This window comes from Anarrhichthys ocellatus, unplaced genomic scaffold (genome assembly GCF_004355925.1).
Source record: "Anarrhichthys ocellatus isolate YVR2014 unplaced genomic scaffold, GSC_Weel_1.0 scaffold11, whole genome shotgun sequence".
Lineage (NCBI taxonomy): Eukaryota > Metazoa > Chordata > Actinopteri > Perciformes > Anarhichadidae > Anarrhichthys > Anarrhichthys ocellatus.
Genome location: NW_022280041.1, coordinates 8,218,880 through 8,244,388, shown reverse-complemented (window position 1 = coordinate 8,244,388; position 25,509 = coordinate 8,218,880). Strand labels below are relative to the sequence as shown.

At 43.4% G+C, this 25,509-nt stretch overlaps 1 protein-coding gene across 4 annotated transcripts in view; it reads left to right on the top strand.

Annotated features, from left to right (window-relative positions):
• The window catches only part of LOC116385509 (ADAMTS-like protein 1), an 80,922-nt gene that overhangs the window by 51,874 nt on the left and 3,539 nt on the right, over positions 1-25,509 (top strand). For 2 of the 4 annotated variants that reach the window (XM_031851027.1, XM_031851026.1), the window contains exons 3-22: positions 3,827-3,954; positions 8,903-8,948; positions 9,299-9,535; positions 10,601-10,727; positions 11,086-11,160; positions 12,227-12,384; positions 13,533-13,644; positions 13,726-13,864; positions 13,982-14,032; positions 14,137-14,341; positions 15,382-15,529; positions 15,626-15,710; positions 17,713-18,041; positions 19,127-19,256; positions 21,409-21,619; positions 21,712-21,891; positions 22,015-22,168; positions 22,325-23,333; positions 23,445-23,572; positions 25,283-25,403. In XM_031851027.1, the coding sequence (XP_031706887.1) occupies positions 3,827-3,954; positions 8,903-8,948; positions 9,299-9,535; positions 10,601-10,727; positions 11,086-11,160; positions 12,227-12,384; positions 13,533-13,644; positions 13,726-13,864; positions 13,982-14,032; positions 14,137-14,341; positions 15,382-15,529; positions 15,626-15,710; positions 17,713-18,041; positions 19,127-19,256; positions 21,409-21,619; positions 21,712-21,891; positions 22,015-22,168; positions 22,325-23,333; positions 23,445-23,572; positions 25,283-25,403 (3,773 nt within the window). Of the gene's footprint in view, positions 1-534; positions 706-3,826; positions 3,955-8,902; positions 8,949-9,298; positions 9,536-10,600; positions 10,728-11,085; positions 11,161-12,226; positions 12,385-13,532; positions 13,645-13,725; positions 13,865-13,981; positions 14,033-14,136; positions 14,342-15,381; positions 15,530-15,625; positions 15,715-17,712; positions 18,042-19,126; positions 19,257-21,408; positions 21,620-21,711; positions 21,892-22,014; positions 22,169-22,324; positions 23,334-23,444; positions 23,573-25,282; positions 25,404-25,509 lie in introns of those variants that run through there. The other 2 variants (XM_031851028.1, XM_031851029.1) reach the window with 2 other exon arrangements.

Here is a 25,509-nt window from a genome sequence, read left to right as displayed (position 1 = left end):
TTTTTGACATTTCCAAAACGCATCGCTGGCAGAAGACTGAGCAATGCCGTCCAGAGCTAAAAAGAAATGAGAAACAGCAGCATGAGCGCAATAAAATGAGAGAGAGAGGCAAGCAGGGAGGGGAAAAAAAAGGGGATACATATAAGAGGCAGAAATTTGAGTAATTAGACGATGAAATGGAAAGAATCAAAGGGGGAAGAAAATTGGTTTACAATTGTTGTCTGTCTGCCATTATTCCGACTCTGACACACACACACACACACACACACACACACACACAGACTCACACACATGCAAACGTGTGAAGTTGTGAAGTTGCAGCTGGCCCAGCTCCTTATTTGAACTAGCACGCTTGACTGAGGCCCATTTATTGATTGAATAGTGTGCCAGACCTGAAGGATTCGCAGGGTCTCGGATCCCCCCCCCCCCCCCCCCCCCCCACATTCACCCGCACAAAAACACAGACGCACACTCCAAGTCCTCCTTCCCTCCCCTTATTCCTGAGGAAGAACAGGAGCGAGTCAGAGAGGAGACGGCAGGCAGACAGACAGGACACCAGAGTGACCCGGAGAGGAGGGCATCACACACTTTTACATACAAACAAACACACACTCAGAACTGGAGTGAGTGACTCACACACTTTGAAAAGGCATGGAGCAAGGTTTTTTATCTTGCAAGCTACTGGTGACAGCTCTACTTATCCTGGTACTGTAATGTTTGCTTTTTGTTCCCTAAATGTTCATCTTGGAAAAAACTTGTTCTGTGATATTTTTTTTTTTGTCTATTAAGCCTTAAAACTTGTCACATCAAGTAAATCATTCAGAAAGCATGTGTTCTAATAGATTGCTGTGTGTATGCATGTATTTTGTGACATCTGCGGTAGAAATGCACTCTCCAGATCCTGGAGTCCTTTCGGCAGTGTCTTTTAACAAGGCAGTTAGCGTGACCTGACGTGTCTTATTTGCTCCTGCTGCTAAAAAGTCCCCATTCTGTGTTTGTGATCTAAGGCACAACAGTTGACTCGTCATGCGAGCTGTTTTGTCTGAGGTTAGTCCTCCTCTGTTACATTACAGTGACTGCTTTCCTGGCGGCATGGCGGCGAGTACAGTGCCGTGCAGCGTGGATCAGACGACAAGGGATTCAGCAGATGTGCAAATATCGTATGTCTTGCCGACTGAAAAGGCCATCGTATGCTTATTGACACAGTCTGCAAAAAAAAGAAGGAACCAGAGTCTGGTTTCTTTCCCCTGTTGAGGAGTTTTCCATCTTCAAGGAAAACTGCCCTAAGTCTCAGCTGCTGACAGGTGACTTAAATAGAATCTGTCCATCAGAATAACATAATGTGGAGATCACAAGTCTTTTATCATACTCTACTTTCCTCTCCTCCACTAGATGTGAAAACATTAAGTGGGTGACAGCCACGGGGGCGTTGTGGTCATATGTTTTGCTCCGTTTATCCAAATAGTAAAAGAGCCGGAGATAAAAAGGTGTCACAATGCTTTGTTGTGTAAATTGGTGCCGTTAACGGTGCAAATAAAACCCTGGAGGGATCAGAGCAGGAGAGGTGGGACGTGCAGCGATGGACGGCTCGGAAGGCTCCAAGTAGATATTCGAGCCTTTTGATTATTGGATCCAAATCCCAGCAGGGCGGCCGTCTGACTTGCGGAGCCCCGTGTTCCTCCGCCTTCATTGAGAACAATAGCAGCACAGTCAGCCAAACAACCTCCTCATCTCCATTCCTCTGTCCCTTCATCTACCTCCCCTCCTCCTTCTTCACCAGCCTTGTTATGCCTCCGGCTCTCTTGGCTTCGCAACACACAGCTCCGAGCCGTAATTGAGTGTAAAATTCACTGATTGCTTTTCAAAGGAGGATTGAGGTGGTGTGCTAACCGGCTGCCCAGAGCACAGCCTGTGTTTATTTACTGTGGATCCAAACATTGGAATAGTTGGCGCCTGCAGAAAGTAGTGCCACCGCCGATATGTTTGGCCGCATGCTCCGTTGCCTGCGTGTTTAGGTCTTGCCGTTCTCCTCTGCTGTTCCTCAGGCGTCATCGGCACTGACAGCCATTTATATCAGTCCCCACGCACTTTTAATAATGTAAACCCACCACCCTGCTCTGCAGCGTACTGCGACCCAAAGAAAATAATCAAGGCAGTATTATTACCTTGTATCTACTTTCCTCTGCAAGATCCATTCATGTTTGTACATGAGGCACAATGCCATTCTGTTGGGGAAAAGGGGCCAAAGAGGTCAAAATAACTTGGCGTATCCTGAGTTTTTCCTCTCGAATCTCGAGTCTGTGTATCTCAAGTGCAAGCTGGGACATTCACTGTAAACCCTTTGTCAGCTCAGTGGGCATAAAGAGCAGGTGTTACACATAAAGTTCGCATAGTCCCGGCCTTATTCAGGGCGTTCAGGGTAAGTGGGCTTGTTGTCCCTCACATTTCATTCCTAATCTACGGGATTTGGGATTTTTAAGTCAAAAGCTCTGCGGGATGTGTCAGCTTAAACGGCCATCGTGATGGTGTAAAGATCCCGTGGTGGGAGGCTGTCTAAAGAGCACAAAAGCCTACGTTTTCAGGTTACTGTGGAAAAAATTATAATTTGTTCTCACATCCATCTATTCCTTTTCAATGCCATCAAAGCCTCTGTTGAATGGCATATTATTTTCATTGAATGTGTTTGCACCTCTAGTCTTTTAAACCAAATTCTTGCTGCCATAGGAGGTGGATGATTTGTCCCAGCGTCGGTTCCAAGTTCCAAGTCTTTTTTTCTTCTTCTCATTTTCCAGGTTTTCATCCATTCAACAGGTATAGAACCGGTTGTTTTTGCTAAGCTGCCCCTGTTCTAGACAGCAAAAGTAATCTATTTTCCTTTTTCATACAATCTGAGCCTATAACGTAGCTCTCGGACTTCATTCAGTCAGACCTGCAAAGGGCATTGAGAAGAGCTATAGGCTGCTGAGATCTATGCTGCTGAGTAAAGCCAAGACAAAGAAACATAACTCATGTGGAGCAGTAGATGATCCACATCAGATGCCAGTGCCAGCGTTACAAATAAACACCTTGTCTAGGTGAGTCAGCCCAGTCAAATCTAATCTGAAAATATGAAAGGCCTTGTAGGGCAAAGGAGTTAAAAGAGTGTAATATAGAGGGGTGGGGAGGACTTTACTTTTTGGCTGTCACTCTACATCTGAGATGCATGCATTGTCCTTGCAGTCGCAAAATTTATCCTCATAATATTGACATTGGATCACGCAATAATATCCCTGTCTCCGCTGCCAAATACAGCACGACGCAATTAACAGAGGGAGACGCACACACGCGAAGCACGAAGTTTAGGACAGGACTAACAGTTCATCATATAAAGGATGACTCAGACACTTGAGATATGCAAAGGGTAAAAGAGCTTTTGATTACTTCCATTGCAGGCTCTCTCATCCTGTCACATGCACTTGTGTTTCGTTTTCCGCTGCTCCTGAAATTTAGTTCAGCTTCTCAACGAGCAGTTTTGGCTTTTATTTGTGTGCTCTGCAAGACAATCTGCTTAAACAGAGGAGGCCACAAGTCATATGACTGGAGATTATGCATCCCATGGCAAAAGGGAGACGAGGAGAGCATAACTCAGTTTTATGATGTTGTAATGTTCGGTTGGGTCTCGGCAGATATCAAGACGAACGATTTAACATAAAGACAACGTAGCATTGGTTTGAATGGATGGACTGGAAACTGCACAAGGATGTCCGTGACAGATCACTCGTGTGCACAAACTCTTCACTTCCTCCTTCGCTTCTGCTCAAGTCATGTCTCCTTTCCTGGTGTGTAGAGCTCGCGGACGGCCCGTTCAGAAGAGGACAGAGACACTCTGTGGGACGCCTGGGGCTCATGGAGTGAATGCTCCCGGACCTGTGCAGGAGGCGCCTCATACTCCCTCAGACGATGCCTCAGTTCCAAGTAAGGCCGCCTATCAGCCACTTCTCACCCTAAAGCCTGATATAAACTCTGTGTGACGATGTAGTGGGCAACACCATGGGTTATGCTCGTGTTTTTCCATACTGCAATATGAGGTACAACACATTTCCTGCTAATGCCTACAACATCGCATATTTGAGATAGGGGTGCTGCATGGAAAATATGGCCACGATCTGATGCATTGATCGGAGTTGGTCTGAAACTACATGTACTGTGAGGAAGCATAGATTTCTGAAAATGAAATGGCTTATGAACAAACAACAACTTATTTCAACATTGTCTGCCTTAATTATCAGTATTTAAAGTTGTAATGTGTAATATCTGGCCAAAATGTATCCGTTTTTGGAGTCCCCTTGACCCTTATCCCATAGAACCTACCATAAAGTATTCTCAGTGATTATTTTTTTACTGGTAAAATTTCTAATTGTCTCCCACGAATTGCTATTATTAGAACCAGAGACATACGTAATACATTGAAATTTACGACTGCAGTACTCAAAGGATGATGCTATGTAATATTTGTAAGCGTGTGTTCAAACACTATCCGAGGTAATCTCATCTTTTAAAGAGCAAAGTCCTGACTGGGGTTGGACTGGTTTCCATTAAAGTGCCATATCATGGCTTTAAGATTCAAGAGTGGGAAGCAGGAGGGGGGGAGGGGAGGGTGCTCTTTTTCTGTTGCTCGCGGTCATTCTGCCAAATAAATCCAGACAGCGTCCCTAATAGTGTGATTAAATCTCACCAATTGCTCCATTCCCATGGGCTGGAATGGAAGCGCTCAAAATACATGTGAATGTTAAATAGCCCTGAGGGGTCACCTGAGATCACTTGCCCATCCACCTTTCTAAAACTGTATAGACGGCCATAAGAGCCTGATTCATGAATTCATCCGTGACAATAGGTTTCCGATTTTTTGTAACGTCTCTTAACTAATGTAAGCATAACAATCGATACATGTCACTTTTAGTAAGTGTTTTCTGTGATGGACTTTGGGCTCTGCAAGCAATGAACCCACATTGGTTGGATTCCCACTGCTCATCATCTCGGCTTAAGTCTCGGGACGAACCTGGAACTTGCACTTTGGACCTCTCGGTCCTTTCATCCTGTTGCCAAAGTCACCCGGTTGGTTAGGCTTCAAGCTAACCCTGTGGGCTTCAAGATTAAAGCTCGAAGCCAAGTGTACTGGGCAAAGTGGTCAATTACAAATGGATTTGAGGAACAAGAGAGAGAGGAAAAAAAAAAAGGAGAAAGACGGAACGAGAGGGTATGTTTTCCATAGCAATGCTGTCACATTTATAGAGTGGGAAATAACTGCAGGGTGACTTCACTGCATTCCTCTATTTTACAGTTCCCCGAATGCATTGCTCTCTTACTAAAGTAGCCAGTGAGCTTTGCTGCCAAACTCACCTCTGTTTCACTGTATGGGGCTTCAGGGGGGGGAGCTCCAGGAGCAGCCAGCGAGATCATAAAACATTACAATCTGTCCAAAGACACACTGACAAAACAGGGCCGATCATACCTGAGGTCACAATGGAGATGTACTCTGAATAACCATGACTCTGTCCGCACTAATGCTGGGAAGCCAGGCTAAAAAGCTTCAGGCCGTCGAAACCTCAAACTCAAAGTGCCAGACCCCCCATGTGCTGCACTGTAAACATTGAGGTCAACAGCTTTTTGAGGAGTTCATTTGATGATATCAGCAGCAGCCATTTCTCTCGGCTTGCCCAGAATTCTGTGGTCAGGCACACCCCAGAATGCTACTGACTGTAAAAGCAATTGACGTGTTAAGAGGTGTTTGGGGTTTGAGCTCCATATGGGCTGTAGGCTGTGTGTGTGTGTGTGTGTGTGTGTGTGTGTGTGTGTGTGTGTGTGTGGGGAGATACATGCTCATGTAAGTCCTGGCGGGTATGTTTACAAACTCGTATGTCCTTTGGCAGTGGCAGTAACGTAGGGGCTTCTTGAGGTAATGGCAGGACTCTCCGTCCCACCTCAGCCTGCTGTTGCGTGGGAATGACAGAGCAGGAGCCAGGAACCGGGTGGCAGATCAAACGGCGTCATTAAAAAGCACAACACAAGGCCCCTTGTGTGTGTGTGTATGTTTGTGTGACTCTTTGGAAAGAGAGGCTGGAAACGGGCCTCTAACACCCTCCAAACCACTCCAACTTCCTGACCTTTAAACACACGCACACGCTCACACACAAGTAGGGACCTGATGCTAATGCAGAAACGCACAGGAGTTAGACAATGTCCCAAAAGGGCACATGGAGAGTACAGACTAAACACAGATCGCCCGGCCCACATTAGTCCCTTCACTTGATCACAATCTCCATTATTAACAGCATTTTGAAGCATGTGTGGACATATGGATTGAGTGTCGCGGGCAAGAGAAAGCGCCGCTCAATTTTGTTTTAGGAGGCTCGTGGTTGGCAGAAACGTCAGTGAGGTTTTTTTTTTTGTCATTTATTTTGATAAAAAGAGGCTAGCCTTGACTTTATTTTGACTTTGTTAAAATAATTGAAAGAGTCATGAACCCCATTGATAAGCGAATAAAGATAAGCAGTCCTAGGGACAAGGAACAAGTTCAGTGGAGTTGCAAATAACTTCTCACTGCTGATAAGGATGTTTTTACTCTTAATTGGGTCACTGATTAGCTGAAATTATAGGCTGTGGCATTAAATGACTGTGGCATTTTGGTATTTCACCAAAGCCATGCCACAGCTGTGTTTAAAGTCTATCATTAAAAGTGAATTTTTCTTCAAGGCAATGACTAATTAAGTTGCTCTAATTAACTTTGGCCTGGCACCTTGATTACGTCTGCTACTTCACAGAATGGGGGACCACCCTCTGTGCTAAAAACAGCGAGCTTCTCTACAGTGAGACTGAGCCCATGTTAGAACCAACAACAACAATCTGTGTTTGCAGAATCCAAAATCATTTTACATTTTGAAATGTAGAAATTCAGAGGGGGCCATGTCAGTTCCAATTGTCGTTCCATCTAATTACTTCTTGATATATTTCGGCTCTAGTATGTCAGTTCTTCACTAGGATACGTCATCTGGGATCTGGGAATTTACGTATGAAATTTTGTTCCAATCCATCTTGTGGATAAGTTAAAACTTTGATGTGCTGGTGGTGCTAGATGAAAGTTCAGAGGATCGTTAAAGCCCATAGGATTCATCCTCTGGGAACCATGGTCATATCATCCAAATTTCAATAAAATCTGGGTTAATAGTCGCCGAGACATCTCGCTGTGGACTAAAAAGTTGTACTGACTGACTGACAAAGGAAAGAAGTAGACCCCTTTTCTGCTGTGGCTTCATCTTTCTCAAACTCATGTTACCTTTCTTTGATGGCCTGACTGCTCTCAATTTCCTAAATTGATCAAGAGCAGAGCTCACAGTATAAAAGCATATTTCAGCCATTACCATCTCCACATTTTCATGTGCCCGCTCGCCTCAAGTGTATCAATCTTATGGCAAAGGTTATGGAACGCTGGTTGCAATTACTTTCAATCTAACGAGAAGAGTTGATGACATATATATATATATATATATATATATATATATATATATATATGGGCATTATGAGCCAAGCGAATTTGACTGCATATCCAATATTTTAAGATTTTTCATGGTTACAACAGATTTGAGTTCCTTTGTTGTCTGAGGATGTCATTGGCATGCCACATGGTAGTTTTAGCTGATGAGCAAACTCTCTGTACTGTCTTTGTGTCTTTTGTGCATATTTGGCAGTACAGAGCAGGGTCATAGCCTGTGAGTTATGCGTTGTGTGCTCGAGTCGTTTTTCCCCAACCTATGATGACGCCATGATGAATGTGTAGCCCCAGCCCTCCTTCTGCTTAGCCTCCACTTTGTAGCTTCCAAAGTCGAGAGGAAATGAAAATGGAGATTCATTTAATTCCCGTTGCCTCTTTTTTTTTAACGTTAAAGTTTATATATAGCTCGTCCTACTGATCCAGATCTTTGGTACCTGTCTCTCAACTCTTGGTCTTTGAAAGTCTCTTGTTTGGGTCCAAGCCCTATGACCTGTTTGGCTTGGCAGAAGGGACTGTCTGGGTACATCACAGGGTCTAATGTTCTTGCCATGCCACGCACTTCACATCCACTCCCTCGGCTCTCTGGAATAATATTGTTAAAAATCCTTGAGCCCTCGTCCATCCGTGAGTCCAAACTCTGCGATGTTGCCTCCAATCATGATTCCAGATTAGCTAAGGGCCGATGACACTGGAATTCCTCTTAAGTTCCCAAACTCAAAAGAATATCCTTTGATTAGCTCCCGCTGGGGTCTTGAATAATTGCCCTATCATAGTCACCATCAATAGTTCATCATAACTCAGCATCAAAGCACAAAGGAATCCTAATTTTCAATAAGTGGTTAGCTCTATAATTTGGGGCGAAGACACTGCAGACTGTCATGCAGAGAGTCTTGATTCAAACTGCTTCAATCTGTTCAGCAGACACAGCTCGGAGGGCTCTACTGTGTCTGCTTTACTAATGCATGTGCAGTACTGCTGGTTTATAAAGCAATGGTTTCTTTAAAGACCGATCACAAAGACAAATGAGAATTATTGTTGTTGTTATTTTTTCCTATTTATCTTTTTGCCCCCTCCATTTCATGAAGTTTTCATTTTTCCTGTTTTATCCAAAAGAATAATGGCTTTATTACAGTAACCAAACCTACTTCTTTGTAATTTTAGTTTGATCTGTTATCAGTTAACTCGCCTTGTATTTATGTGTCGTCACATTGTGTGAATTAATCACTGTCACAATCACTGCTCTGCAATTCCCAAAAAACGATCAGTCAACGGTTGGAATACCAGCTGCCTCGGGCAAAGATTATTGGTGTGCATTGTGGTTTGTTTTTATCATTTACTACCTCACCCACATGTTCATTTCTAATCCTTCCGCAGGACCTGTGAAGGGCAGAATATCAAATATCGCACATGCAGTAATGTGGTAAGTTCAGGGAGCTCATCTTTATGTAATGGATATCAGTAGGGCTGTCATGTGTTTTTCTAATTGAATTAAACTGAGCAAGTTGTGATTGAGAATTCTGTGTGGTGGAACTGTGCAAATATGATTAATGTTTATGGTAAGAGGTGGAATTTAGTGATTTAGGATCCTATTGTTACAGAGCAAGTGAGAAGTTATGTGGGGGGAGGGTGTCATTAAACTAGTTCAGCTCTAATTTAATGATCACGATCACAATGTTGAGTTTCAGCAATCCTTCCACCACATCAATTTACAATAGTGCTGTGCCTCGCATTAATTGTAGAAATATGGCTAAATGTCTTTCTGACCCTCAGGATTGCCCTCCAGATGCAGGTGATTTCCGTGCTCAGCAGTGTTCAGCTCATGCGGACGTGCGATACCAGGGTCAGTACCACGAGTGGCTGCCTGTGTACAATGACCCGGACAACCCCTGCGCTCTCAAGTGCAAAGCCAAGGGCTCGGGCCTTGTGATGGAGCTGGCGCCCAAGGTGCTGGACGGGACACGCTGTTACACCGAGTCCTTGGACATGTGTATCAGCGGAGTCTGCCAGGTAGGAGAAAGAATTCGAGAGCTTTATTGTTTATTTCTTATAATTTATCTATCATATGAAGCCAAATATAGACCTGTAGACTCAAAATATTTAGTCTTTTTTTGCAGATACGATTCTTTGGATGTATCCAGTTGAATATAGAATACAAATGGATACACGTATAGAATACAAAACACTTATTTTGCCCAAAACTGTAAGCGCCAGTGAAGGAATTGGTGACTTCCAATCTCCGAATTGAGAAAATCATAGAAAATCTCGACCATATACGCCCGTAAAAGCGAATTTCCTTCTAAATTAGAATATATTTTGTTTAATAATCAACAAAACACAACAATATATTTACTGGCTCACATGTTACGTACATTACAGTGTATTTGGATTCAAGAGCCAAAAAGTAAATAATCCAAAAAACCTATGGAAGATTGAGTTACAACGTCATATGCCATCTGCTTTACAAATGAAGTCCCATTGAGAGTAATATTTGAGATTGGGGGCCTTTGACTGACAGTCCAGGAAATACTTTACAACGCATTTTTTTCCGCTTGAATGAAATTACTTCCCAAGGCGTTGTGTGTCTGCAAAGACACGCAAAGGATTTGAATTGACTCTCTTGCCATGTTTAGAATCACGCTGCGGTTTTGGTTTCGTCTTACCGACAGAAATCGCAGAAAACTCCATCAATCAACTACGGATGGTTGCAGATAATGTTTGATAAAAAACATTGGGGAACATTTTTGGAAAAACTCATGATCAACTCCCAGGGGATACGTCATGCTATCTTAGAAATACAAAACAATAGATCTGGTATGAATCTGGAAGAACCCAGAGGGTTGCTTTGATCAATTGATTATAACATTTACTTGGTATGAAGGAATACATTTTCTTAAATAAACTCACTTTTAAAGGTCTAAAGAAACCAACATGAGTACTTGTCCAATTTTTCTTCCTCTTTTCTTTTCATTTTATTTTTTTTTTTGCAGAGCATCTTAATTGAAAATTTGAAATCCGGTTGCTGTACAATGCTGGGGGAATGTTTATGTTCATGTATTTGTCTATGTATTATAGATTGTAGGATGTGATCATGAGTTGGGGAGCACAGCAAAGGAGGACAACTGCGGTGTCTGCAATGGAGATGGTTCATCTTGCAGACTGGTGCGGGGACACTACAAATCCCAGCATGCTTCAGGAAAAAGTAAATGTTCATCCTAGTTCGATCTAGTTTGTTTAAATTGAATACAGTGATGTTGTCAAGTCTGAAAAGAATAATCCCTGATAAAGTAATAGTGATGTCATCAGTTTTTTTTATACATCATCAGAGAGACTCGCAAGTCCCCCGACTTGATGGAAGTGCAATGCTAAAATCACTGGAGTAATGTGATTCTTCTGTTCAAATTAATTTGCAATATTATTTGAATTAATATAAATTACAATTACTGTATTGTGTTTTATTGACTGACGCAAAAACAATGTCAATGACTTTATTGCATTCCTATAAGTATTGATCGATACTGTATGCTATTTTCCTCTCTTTGTCTTCTGTCTCTCTGAAGCTGAGGACACAGTTGTTGCCGTCCCCTATAAGAGTCGTCATGTACGTCTAGTCCTGAAAGGCCCGGATCACTTGTGTAAGTCCTGGTAGGTCTAGGGTGCCCTTCCATCCCAAACAGTTGGACATGATATTTATATTTGGCAGTGTTTCTTATTTCCAAATACCTGCACATTAAACACAAGTATTCTGAATGTGCTCTGGGAGTTCTACTGCAGGTCATGTTATGTTTTAAAGACTTGTGATTCAACAACAATATTACTTTTTCATTATATGTGTTATACTTGCTTGACATTTTGTAATGAATATCTCACCCAAATAACAAACTAAAATTAACCTTTTATTCTAAAATATATTGTATTTTAGGCCCTCTCATAAATACTGGTGATAAAAGTAGCTCAGGGCAGAATAAACAGGGGAGGTACTTATGTCTCCCCTCTGCCCTGGCTCTGAGAAGGTTTAAGGCTTCCAGCAAATATCACTGATGTAAAAGTACTGGCATCAAACTCCCTACTGGATCAAATCGATAACAAAATGGTCCATCTCCCTTTACCTATCCTTTGCTCCACGTTTTAGTTGACAGATTGTTTCCCGAGCCAGGCCGAAAGAGGTTCTTTTTCTGAATGGACGAATATTTCATATTTCATGAAATATTTCCCCCGTTCTTTTTGGCCACGGTGCATTTAAATTGTAACCATCTGTCCGCACATGATGGCTGCTGCTGGTTACTGCTTGTTCCTGCGTTTCCCCCATTGTTTTTGTTTAAATTGCCTACGCTGACCCTGTTAGGCCAGGGTTGAAGTGAGGTCAAACAGTGGAAAAGCTTGCTTAAAACCTACCTTATACCCTGTCGCGGTGACAAAGAGAGTCTGTTTGCCTGCAAACGCAGCAGCCAGTCGACGTTCTTTATGGAACTAGATCTGACGGAGGGTCTGTGATAAATGAAAGTCATCCTTTCAGTGTCTCGCCATTTTAATCGCATCTTCTTTTATTTAATGTTTCATTCCACTCGACACGATAATGATGAAAAATGTAGACAAGAAATTCTGACTATCATTTATCATAGACAGATTTAGAATTTTGTGGATACTATTGGGACTGATGTGTCCATTGTGCTTTAGCTATCTGCTTTATTTCTTCTTTAGACGTGGAGAGTAAGACTCTACAAGGGGTTAAAGATGAGCTGATCTTGGATAAGTCAGGGCAATACCACCTGGAGAACACCACCTTGGACTACCAGAAACTTTCGGATAAGGAGGTCCTGAGAATCATCGGCCCCCTTGGAGCCGACTTCACAGTCAAAGTAAGAGCATAGATACATCGATTCAAGTGACTTAAAGCTGCTCCACTCAATATTTTCATTCAGTTTACTTTGTGTAGTATCACCTGACTCTTCAGTTTCCCTCAACTTAAATTTCTGAAACTTGTATTTGATTCATGGTGGAATGTCGGTCCTAAAACATAACACAACATAAATTCACTTCATAAATACAGTAGTGGAGCATACATTTTGTGTGTATGTGTAGGTGTTACACACACGCACACACACTTACATTCTCAGACCAGGGCCAGTGAGTGGACATTAAAAACCATACAGGCCGCGGACAGGGAAACGCCTGTGAAAACTTCCCCCCTCATAAACACACAAATCTGAGAGGCTATAAATGCATCATTTTCTAATCTGTTATGAGGCAAACAGCCAATTCATATCGCAGCGCTGGAAAAAATTTGGACGAATGGAAAATCACAATAAAAAGTTGCCAGACAGTGTCTCTCCACTGTAAACATGTGAGTGAGTGGCAGCGGAGTTCGACTTATATGTGCTGAAGGTATAATCTGGCTTTGGGCAATTTTTTTCAATATGGTTGAGAAGCATGAGGTTAGAAGAAAAAATGTTGCTGAAATATTTAGGACACTGTATAAAATGTCCTTAACAAAACACACACACAAAACATGTGACGCGAATGGCCTAATTTCTATAGCTACAGTCTGTGTTCTTTATTTAATAAAGACATTTCTTATCCTGCTAAAACCTGCCATTTTATTTTCTTGATGCATATGGAAGCTGCATTGGCCACTAGGGGGCGGAAAGACTCCGACACAAACCCACACCAAACATGACACTATCTACATGTAGCTATATATCAGATAACGACGGGCCGTTGCTGTGTTACTCAGCTGCTGACGAGCTTGGCTGCAGTTCATAAAGGGCTCTGTTAAACCAGAAATTGCAGCTGCGTGTCAACAATGTTTTATTTCCTCACCCAGTCGAAACACACAATGACGTGGGACTAACACTTTAGTGCATTTCCCGAAATGTCAAACTATTCGTTCAACTCATTTTGGTTGCATTCATCCTCCTTCAGGCGTATTATGATGAAATGAAAGCCCTGCTGAAGAGCATAGTAGTAAAAAGATGTAGTGGTCACACCATGAACACTGTTTCCGTAGGTGCAGTTTGCCAGTGGAGCAGACAGTGTGGTCCAGTACATCTACTACCAGCCCATCATCCACCGCTGGAGAGAGACCGACTTCTTCCCTTGCTCCGTCATGTGTGGTGGAGGTAAACATGGAGGTGCACTGCTCACATTGTGGACTAAGTACCAAGAAAGCTGTGATACACTGACTTTTTTTTTGTCTGTAGGGTACCAGCTAACCTCAGCAGAGTGCTTTGACCTCAGGAGTAGCCGGGTGGTTGTGGATCAGTACTGCCATTATTACCCAGAGAACGTCAAACCTAAACCCAAACTCCAGGAGTGCAACATGGACCCCTGCCTGGCCAGGTGAGAGACAAACCTCTTTAAAAACAACGAAACAATTTGAACTCCATGTTCACGATAAGTCAACAGCAGCTTGTATAATTCTAAATCCTCATTTCCGTAATCGATTCTCCCTTTTAGTGAAGGCTACAAGCAAATTATGCCGTATGACCTGTACCAACCCCTGCCTCGGTATGTATTCGCAACTGTGAGGTGAAATAGTGACACAGCAACACAAATTCTAACATTTACCAGTCCCCATGAGTGACTTCCTGACTGAGCTTTTCTGATGTCAGATGGGAGAGCAGTCCGTGGACCGCCTGCTCCACCTCCTGCGGCGGGGGCATCCAGAGTCGCTCAGTATCCTGTGTGGAGGAAGACATGCAGGGTGTCATCACTACCGCTGAGGAGTGGAAGTGTCTCTACTCCCCCAAGACAGCTATCCTGCAGCCCTGCAACACCTTCGATTGCCCCACCTGGCTGGCACAGGAGTGGTCCCCCGTAGGTGCCCTTTTTTAAATTCTGTCTTTTGGACATTTATCTTTAAAGTATTTATGAATTCTTATCATAGATTATTATTTTCACACAACAAATATATGGCCAAGAAAGGGAAATTCAAAGGTCACGCTGAGCCTTAATTGATTTCAGTTGTTCTTTTGCGAGGCGGTGTAAAGCGCCACAAAACTAGACATGTTTAGAAAGTTCAGCTAGAAATGTCTAGTAACCAAATGTAAATAGATGTGTCTCGGTGTTCTGTAGCTGTTATACCACCTGGTGAAGTCAGTCTGTGAACCCCCACAGTGGGTCTTAATTAACCTGTGGAGTTAGAAGAAGTAAAAAAAAGTATGATTAATCGTCTTGTTGAGAAACAAAAATATACTCCACGGACAACCAGACCTGTGATTTTGTCGTCTCTTCGGGTATCCGTCAGCATTTTCTAACGTGACAGGAACACTTGCAACTGCTTAAGTTCAAACACAACCTTACTGTGTGACTCTGAGTAGCACTGCTTTAATTAAAACCCCAAAGTCAACAGCACGTATTCTGAAAACTCTCTTTGCCAAAAACATCCGGCTTATCGGTGTGGTGCTTCTGGATCATCTAACACTCCTGGTTAGCTTACTTATTTGGCAGAGTTGCTGTTACATTAACCATAAATATCCCGGAGAACTTCCTCGTGGGGATTTTTTTCAGCCTCGCCAGTTATACAGGCACAAGCAGAGGCGCAAGGAGTCAAATGTGTGGCCCTCTGAAAACCCAGGATGCTGTTTACCTAGTACATTCTTCCTTGTGAACTTGCCTTTTAAATGCTTGTTTTGGCAGCGGATACACAAAGTTCACTCCTGAGCAGAGAGCTGCAGGGATTTTGGAAGGTCTCTTTCTTTACTTTCCTTGAGTCAAGGGCTTTCTGTCAAACACAAGCAAAGAGATGTAACCGTAGGAGTACGACTTAACACTCTCTCCTATCCGTGTGTGAAAATGATTGTCAGTTATTCAGTGATTCATAGACTATATCTCCTGAACTGTCCTGTCACCACCAGTGCACGGTGACCTGTGGTCAGGGTCTGCGCTACAGGGTGGTGTTATGCATCGATCACAGAGGACTCCATGCTGGAGGTTGTAACCCCACCACCAAACCCCACATCAAAGAGGAGTGCCTGGTGACTGTGCCCTGTTATAAGTCCATAGGTGGGTCTAGATTGTTGCTTTTTTTGTCAAACTTACTTATTTCTAAAGTAAACTTTCTCTTGTGATGCTCAACCTTTGATGGGGATTTCTCTCTAGATACGCTCCCAGTTGAGGCAAAACCTGTGTGGCATAAGCAGGCCATAGAGCTGGAGGAGGAGATCAGCGTTACTGAGGAGCCAACGTGAGTACTATGCACCCACATATGCATGCATGCCCACAAATTTGTACACCTGGGTATGCCAAATGTTTGTCTGATACAATGGCAGGACGGTTTTGTCAAGATGAGTAAAAGTTAGACGTTTGCCGTTTTGCTCCAGTGAAGGTGTGTATCATCGGATCTAAGTAATGTATGCCGTATGAGGTTATGTAAGGTAAAAAGGGGGAAGCTGATGGTGAAAGAGGAAAAACATCTTTTTGGAATCCAGTGGACCGTTCAGTCACCGACTACCAGCATTACCTCAGTAAGCCTCAGATGTTCCAGATGTTCTCGTCCCACATCAATTGACTAATAAAGGCTGTCCTCTGAAGGTGGACAATGTTTGGACTCTACCCAGTGTCTCGCATGACTTGTATTAGCGACCATGTTAGCCAGTTCAAAACATCTGTTACTGTGACTTATCTTTGGAGCGAGAAAGTGGGAGGGAGAGAGAGAGGCAATTGCCAAAGCATATGACTTTGCTCTGTTGAAAAAAAACAAAAAAACACGCCTTTCCTCCAAAAGCACATAAATATCTGTGTATAATATGCAGTCATTCACTAGCCAACAACAATATCTGCCTACCATATGGGGCCAGGTTACGGATGTGAACGGAAAGAGAGGGAAATTCCTGTGTTTAGACTTATTGCACCTCCATTGCCAGAAGTTATGCCTGCCCTGAGCCAACCGCTGTGCAACTTCGTGAGAGATTAAACCTATATGTTCCACAGCTTGGCCAAAAGAGCTTTATTTTTTCACCTTACCACCACCATGAGGAAAGAAGATATTTCCATTGATGCAAATTGAATTGATATGATTTAGCGTGGGGCTTTGGCGGATATCACAAAAATGTCCGTCCATGAATGAAATCAGGACTGTTTTTGAACCGACAGATGTAGTTTAACAACTCATTAAGATAAACATGTCTGTGGGTTCGCTTGTTGACTTTGTTCCAAGGTCTAACTACCGGGTGATTCATTTGTTTGTCCAAAACCCAACGAGTCCTTGAGCAGTCATACAGAGCTGTAATTATGAGCTCTTTATTCAGGTATCTTATAAAACAGCAGGGTGCTCTTGTGTTGTGGTCAGACTGCTTAACCAAGGAAGAATGCTGCTCATTGGTGCAGGCTGCCATGTTAATAGATGCCTCTCGGAGACACATGTACACGATAATGTACGCTGGTAGTTTTACTAACCCAGAGAACAGGTGCATAACTGTTTGCAAAGGAGGTGCACCATGTGGTACAAATGCTGTTTGGTCTTTATATCTGCTTATTCCATAATGAGAATACTCCCACTGCTACATAAGCACTTTATGAACACAAGGGCGAAATGGTACAGGGTCTATGATCTTTCTAATTAGATCTTAACATCGCTGAATCATCAGAACTACGCTTTTTATTTTGGCCAACCCTGAAGATCAAGAGGGATTCAAACATCTCTCTGTCTCACACTTTCCAGTTGTATTATGTCTTTAAACTCTCCCAGAGCCACGGAGAGGTGACTGTTCAGTTTCTGGGCTCTAACTCACACCCAATCTTGAATGGCCTTCAGGCATCCATGAACGCCAATGATCTACAAGTATTTCCTTCTCTGATCCGTTCTTTGGGATGACGAAGGATGAGCATGAAAGCCGTTTATCCAAGAATGACTGATCCTAATGCTTCACAGCTGTACAATTCACCACAGCAGGACAGGATTTCATAAATGCTCTGTGGGTTTATGAATTTAGCAGCAAATGACAAAAATCTGTAAAGAGGAGGAATGCACAATAAACCTGTGACTTTCTTTCTTAATACTTTCAAGTCGGCACTGCTGGTTTGGAAACAGTCCTTTTCAAATCCAAAATGGAACTGCCTTTCCATGCCGTCTTACATAGGCATGTGAAGCAAACTAACGAAATAAACAGCATCTTGTTTATATTTTTTTTGTGTGGGAATAATCATCCCATTAATGTTTTCTCAAACCTGTTGCCTCTCTTCTCCAGCTTCATCCCTGGTCCCTGGCAGGCCTGCAGCAGGACATGCGGCGCCGGGACCCAGCGACGGAGGGTCAAGTGCCAGGTCTTGCTCTCCTTCTCACAAACGGTTGCTGACCTGCCGGATGACGAGTGTGAGGGGGTGAAGCATGCCACGAGTCAGCCATGCTACCGCACTCCCTGCTCTGGTGTTTTGGGCCAAGGAAAGGAAAGTGCAAAGGAGGAAGAGGAAGAAGAGGAGGAGGAGGAGAAGGGGAAGGGGGAGACACCCGAAAGAGAGGAACTGCACGACTGGGAGTATGAGGGGTTGACGGAGTGCTCAGAGAGTTGTGGTGGAGGTATGGATCATAATTGCCCTTTGTAATATGAGAGAGTAAATATGTAGTATAAGAAATGATGGGAATGCAAAGGTGAAAAGTTAACGAGATTAATAGTCTATAACTATACTAGCAGCTCTGTGAGTCTGTACTAAGGCACAGTGGTGCCTTGAGCTAAACGCTAACAATGATATTAATGTATAAATACAGAAAATAAATGATATTGCTTACAGTCAGTGTAAATCCTGAAGGCAAACCACACTCCGTCAGTGTCACTGAGTTTGTCCCAGTAGCTGTATTAAACAGAAATGTCTCAGCAGTAACCGGTGACCTTATGTCAGTGGACGACAGAAGCCATGCCAGTGTGTGCTTTGAAGTGGAAGTAAGTTCTATAGTATTTTATGATAATAGACGCTTTAACCCTAAAGGTCATACGTCACCGACTCTCAATGTGTACCGTGCCAGACAGAGATAGCTTCCCTAAACATCCAGCCGACATTCGTTGAGCCCCACTTTAATCTCCCCACCTCCACATCTAAGCCTGTGTGTTAACGTCTAAAGTGTGCAAGTGTAACTTAATTTCTGCACATGGGCGTAGGCTTGTGCGTGCGTGCGTGCGTGCGTGCGTGCGTGCGTGCGCGCGCTCACCCAAATCCAAACAAACTCCCATTCGGCGATGATTACAGAGTGGGATCAGATGTCACATACACACCCTGAGGGCTGCACTCCTGTGGACCATCACACCACTGTGGCATTTGAAGTGCCTGCTTCACTGTTATTGTCCCCAACGTTCGAAGCAGACTCAGTGATTTATGCTATGTTGCTTTTAACGTGACCTGACATCACACCCTTAAAAGTTAAGCAGCCAGCTGTACTGTTTTGATGCTCGTTTTGCTTGCTTTCATCATCAATATGTAAGAGATGCCTAACAAGAACATTATGTGTTTGCTAACCCTTTTGGGCATTCTTTTTAAGAAGATACGGTACAGCGATATTAAAATATATATAAAATATAAAAGCACTTCTGATCGAACCCTGCACATTAGGTGGTTCTTTCATTGTTCTTTGAACATCCCTTGTGATTGCTTGTTGCCGCCTAATCCCAGGTGTGCAGGAGGCTGTGGTCATCTGCCTGAACAAGCAGACCAGGGAGGCAGCGGACCAGAGCCTGTGTGTGAGCTCCAGTCGTCCCCCGCAACTCCTGCAGGACTGCAAAACTCAGCCCTGCCCACCCAGGTACGGTAAAACACAGACATACTGTCCATCATTATCATTCAGACATTGTTTTCAAATAGTTAGTGCATGGACATTAAAATACGCTTGATTGATGGATGCTGTAAAAATGAGGAGGAATTGTGTTTTGGGAAAAAATAGGTTTGGCTGCATTCAAGAACAAAATATTAATTAAAAACAGGACTGAAATCTGGCTCTGCTATTGATTAGTCTGCCAAGACTGTAACCCAGCAAAATATGCAATAAAGGGAGTTGGGACATTAATGTGCCTTTTTCCAGAGCTGTGATGCACCCCTGGGTCCTACACCTGGAACTGCTTAACTTCCAGACTATCAAAAAAACACACATCGCACTTTGTTGAAGCAATTAATCTCTATTAATCACCGGTTGTGTTTAAAACGATTCAAATCCTTCTAATCCACGACATTATCCGTCTCAGTTTAAATCACTTGGGCCAATTAAATCCAAATTTAGGCCACTTGGGTCTAAGTGATACTGAAGCAGAGTGACGGAGATGGATGGTTGTATTATTGAAAGCAGGAAATGAAGCCATAGGGACAGCTGGTGGAACCTGGTCAGAATCAGGCACAAAATATGGCAGACATGTGAAATTGTCCTAGGAGAAGTTGTTTTTTTTCACTGGCTGTTTTAGCTCAGAAATGTAGGATGCCTCTGCTGCTGTGGTTAGCATACTATTTTAAAAAGCTAGTCTAACAAAAAGCTTCTACTTTTTGTATGAGGAATGACCTTTAGTGTCAAAGTGACAAATTTGCCTAATAATCATCAGTAAAAAAAGGTGTGTCCCCTTGGGAGCATGAATCTATTCACCAAACTTGATGTCAATCTGCCCATTACATTGTGAAATATGTTGTGTACAAAGTTGATGTATAGCCTAAGATGATGCATGAAGAAAGATCATGAAGTGTCCTCTGGGGACCACGTATATCCTAACTATGATGTTAGTGCTTAATAAGTAGGTTGCTGTCACAGCATGAGGATTTAAGAATGAATGTAGACGTAGATTACACTTTTCAAGTTTTAGTCCAAGTGTTGCAGTTTCTTAGTTTTATCCAGCTATCATCCAGTGGGCATCAATTTAGAATACAGTGGATAAACAATGAGCAAATTAAATTCACCGAAATGAAACGCCTGAAAGGTCAAACAGCATAACGGCTTGATGTTTGATGTTACTAAACCATGGCTAAACAGTGAGTGGGTTTTGTGGTAGGCCACACGTTTAAAGTTAACACCGTGCGCAGTGTCGGTGTTCCACCACTCACACTCTTGTCAGAAAACCCAGAGGCTTGCAGCCTGCCCTTGTCTGTTTTTCCAGGCCTTGAGTCTTGTTTTCAGGCACAACAAACGCTGTATTGGACTTGTTTCCTTTGGCCCTTTACTCCCTCCCTGAGGCCTCCTCACCCTCCCATATTAAGCTACACTCTTTGGATACTGTTCCCTCGGAAGGGAAACGGCCAGAGGATCTGGCTTTGAGTATAGTACCGGTCCAGAAACCAGCTTCATTTCCAATTCGCCTCAGTCCCTTGACCCTTGAGTAAATATGAATAGCTTTAAAATATCACATAATTTGTCCAGCAAGAAGTAAAATCGCTGCCATCTTGGTCAAAAGCCAAAGCTTTAAGATGCTTTTAAAGGTATAGCGATGAGTTGGACACATGACACATCATTTTCAAGATTGGAATGAATGAATATATGTGATGCGTGTGAAGAAGTAACGCCATAGGGATATCTCCAATATCAATAAATTCAGTGGGAGATTTAATGTTCCTTTGCCAGAATCTTACCCCGTGAACCACGCTTTTCGTTTCCATTCGTATTCACTTTCATGAATTTTACTTTGATGAATTTACACATTCATAAGTCTGCAAGAGTGTCCTCTCATGGGATCAAGTACAAACATCAAGCACTCTGACTGAACTCCTTCTGACTGCACTCAGGTTAGGAGTTGGGGGGGGGGGGCGGGAAGCTAAGTTATGATCCTCTCCTTTTAATATTCAAAACTTACATGTGTGTAGTTAACGAGCAAATGGAGGTGAAAATCCTAAGAAAGTAACCTGATAGCCAGCTGGTTCAAGTCAATGTTGTAGATTGTTGGCCATGACTTACAGTAATTTGATGATAAACATTTTATTCACAGGTGGGAAACAGGGGAGTGGAGTTCATGCTCTGCTACTTGTGGGGTTGGTCTGATGACCCGCACTGTGGCATGCACTCACCGGCCTTCTCGGGACAGCAACCGTACTGAGGTTTTGAGGGATGAAGACTGTCAGAGCCCCAAGCCCCGCCCTGTCCAAGCCTGCAACCGCTTTGACTGCCCTCCTATGTGGGACACACGTGACTGGGGACAGGTAAAGGATCCCATTCAGGAAGTTCACCAGCATAAATGCTTGGCCCCGCACATATTGCTAATGTAAACCCTGGCGCCTCTGTATTTTTGTAGTGCTCCCAGAGCTGTGGTGGTGGATTTCAAAGGAGGCAGGTCCTGTGCAAACAGCGGTTGGCAGATGGCAGCATCCTGGAGCTGCCTGACACCTTTTGCCCCTCCAAGAGCCCCGCGAACCAGCAGCCCTGTGCCAAGCGAGAGTGCCCTCCTCAATGGGTGACAACTGACTGGTCCCAGGTAGGCTTTCCCCGAGGCACCAAACTACCTTTTTAAAGTTTTGAAAATCAAAATGTAATGCCATATGTACATTATAAAGGGTCTGTTCATCTTCATATCTTATAATATCATTAATTTGCCCAGTGTTCAGTGACTTGTGGAAATGGAATACAGAGACTACAGGCAGTCTGCAGAAAACAAGGGGAAGATAGGGGACATTGGACCGTAGACCCGGAGAATTGTTCCCTGATGGCCCGGCCCACCAGAATCCGGCCATGCTCCCTCAGGCTCTGTGACAGTAAGAGACCCTCTGTTTGGCTTTATTTGATCCATTTGTACTGATTTATTGTTTGTAGCTAAGTTGTATCAATGGAAATTACTTGAAAATGACAAATGCACAGAAGTATGGATTACACCGACTAATTATGTCATTCACTTGTTAATTTTATCACAGACTCTGTCAAGCCCAATCCCACCATACTGGCCCAGAGAAAAGTGTATATCCAGTGGAGGAAGGGCAAAAAGTTACAGTTGGTAGTGGGAGGCTATGCCTACCTGCTCCCCTGGACAACTGTGGTCCTTCGCTGCCCAACCCGCCACTTCCGTAAGGGCCACATCCGATGGTTGAAGGAAGGAAAGCCTTTGGTCGGCCTCCCACACCTCTCCGTAACATCACCAGGATACATAAAGATTCAGCAGCTTCGTGCATCTGATGCCGGTATATACACATGTGTCGCAGGTCAGGCACAAGAACATTTTGTCCTCCAGATCATTGGCAGCAAGCAGAAGCTCTCTGTTCCAGAGTCATGGCTCCTCGCAGGTGGCCAACAAAAGGTTGGGCAGTCAGACGCGGCCTCAACCGAGGTAAGGTTTCAGGAGCATCCCATCTCTCTCAACCAATATGACAACATTGTTGAGCATTTGCTTGAACTGAAAGGCTCTCTCCAAAGTAAAAAAGACACTGCTGATAAAATACACTCCAGTGAAAAGAACAGGTCGAACCTGGAGGATGATGGAGCAAGCTCAGAACTTTCAAGCCTGCTCGTACTTATCGCCGATACCCACAGGCTAGATGAGATCATGCCAAGCCTCTCTGAAGGCCTCGGAGGGCCATTGGGGGAACAGCTCATCGTACAGTTGCTCAGTGACCTCACTATGACACGAGGTGAAACCAACGAGTCCACTCTTTATCCCCTGGAAAGTGCGGAATCCTCCACGCAAGGGCCCCTCCTTTATAATCCAAACATCAAAGCCCACACGTCCAGGCCAAGAAGCCCGGTGATAATCCAACGCCCCAGAAAGGTTGGAGTGGTCCCGTCATCTGAAACGATAGTTCATGTGGGAGTGCCAGTTTTGCTGCAGAAAGCCGTTACTAGTTTGGAGCTGAGGTGCGAGGCACTGGGGAACCCTGAACCATCCCTGACATGGACAAAGAATAGAAAAGAGTTGCATTACAACAGCAGGTAAGAACTACCCTTTAATATGATCTTCTGTGCAAAAGGCTTTAACAAAACTGCAGGTTTTGTTGTATCAAAGTAGCTGATTCAGTGGTTGCGTTGTCTTTGTGTTGGCAGAGTAAGCCTGTTGTCCACCGGCTCACTGAGGATCCAGTCTCCAAGCAAGGTGGATGAGGGTCTGTATACATGCACCGCCAGGAACCGTCTCGGATCTACTTCTCTTTCATCTTGGCTGCAGAGTACAGGTAAGATCCAAAAAAGGCAGCATCTTGTTGAATGTTTGAATAAACGTTCACTTGTGTGAATGAGGATTGTCCAAACACTCACAACTTTATTTTTAAGTTGTAGTCCCAAGGTTTTGAAAATATAATACATGAAAAATAAAATGAAGCACAAGACGTCTAGAACTTTCCTTCAGGGTTAAGAAGTAGAGAAATAGCAGCTTTGATCTAAATATTGTTCTCAATTTAACTTCAACATTTTAGGAAATACGTTCATTTGCTTTCTTGTTGAGAGTTAAATGAGAAAATCGATTGCACTCTCATCTGTACAGTATGACGTTACAAAGATTAGAGTCAGTATTAACCTCATGTCAAATTGAGTATGTCCTAATATGCTCTCACGTAGTCCAGTTAACCATAGACACAGATATATAGTAAGCCTTTACATACCCTGGTGGCTCATTTGGCTGAGTCATTGATGGGGAATATCCCGAGCGTGCCACAACTCGGGTCGTCTCCGAGCGGCGCTGTCATTCTTCTCCTCTGAGCGTGATCAGTCGTGACCTCGCTGCATCCTCATCAAAGCACCGCCCCTCCCGTGTTTCCTGATGCTCCAGCACTTTTCCTCCCCATACGACAACAATTAGAGGTTTCAAGGAAGATTAAGTGGGTGCACCCCATTCGCCTAATCTATACGGAGGATAAAGGGGCTTAAAGGTGCTGAAAAATGTCCAAACTGCATTTTGTCATATTTTTAATTCACACTCAGTTTAAGGTTGTGTCTAATAGATGCACTAGAGAACTCTTAATGCAACCGCAAATACTGTGAATGCCTTTACAGGGAAATTGAACTTGAATATATAATTCTTGGAAAGTAGAGTATTATTTCCGAACTAGGAGAGTCCCCTAACTAGAGTACAGGGATTTATGCATCTCGTATCATGCATAACTTTTGTGGATCGTAACATAACAGGTAGGGAATTAATCTGCAGATGCTCAAGTCAGCATTTCCCACAGTCAGTTTGTTGACTGCGCTTTTGAAGGCTCTAGTGACGTAGAGTCGCCGTGCACAGCTCTGGTAGCAGCAGCGACCTGTTAATCACAGTAAGCCTGCCCTAAAGCATACTCGGCTTCAAGGTTCTTTTTTACTCTAAATGGGACCATAATTTACTAAATGAACATCATGCTGTGTTGACATGAAACTGGCGATTGAGACCACAAACTCATGTTTACGATGTAAACAAGCTATAAATCAAGTGAGATGTAGGCTCATTTTCTCATAGACTTCCATACAATTAAACTCTTTTTGCAATCAGAGGAGTTGCCGCCTGCTGGTCAGCAGAGAGAATGCAAGTTTTAAGACACTTCCGCATTGCTTTACTCATCAGAACCGGAGGTTGCCGCCTGTTCAAGTCATAAATGATCACAAAAAACATCAGGCTCATGGTTCTAGTAGTATGCATGATTAGCCGTGGACAGACTGGCTGAGAAAACAGGCGCACGCAACTTCATCAAATTCACACACTGAGAATAATGACCCTCATGATAATGGGATCTGTGGGATGTATTTTACCTAATGCACCTTTAACTCTGTATTTTAATCTCTTTTTATCTGGTGTGAAAACCTCACACATTAACAGAGGACACTGTTACTATCATCAGGAATATACAGTACAGATTCTGCTCTCTGCAATACCCAAGACCACAATAATATTGTTTTGTTTTGTTTTTCAGGTGGCAAAGGAAGAAACTGTGTCCATGGTAATGGTATGGGAGCAAATGGCCCTGTTTGTTCTGAGAGGAATAACGGCAGTCAGTTGGCCGAGGTGTGCCATGGACAAGCCTGCCCCCTCAGGTATCTTGCTCCTACTACATGCTTGTCATGTTAAATAAGATCAGTTGCCACTTTCCAAAATTCTACATGGGATTCACTCAAATGTTCCATTATCCTAAAGTGCTGT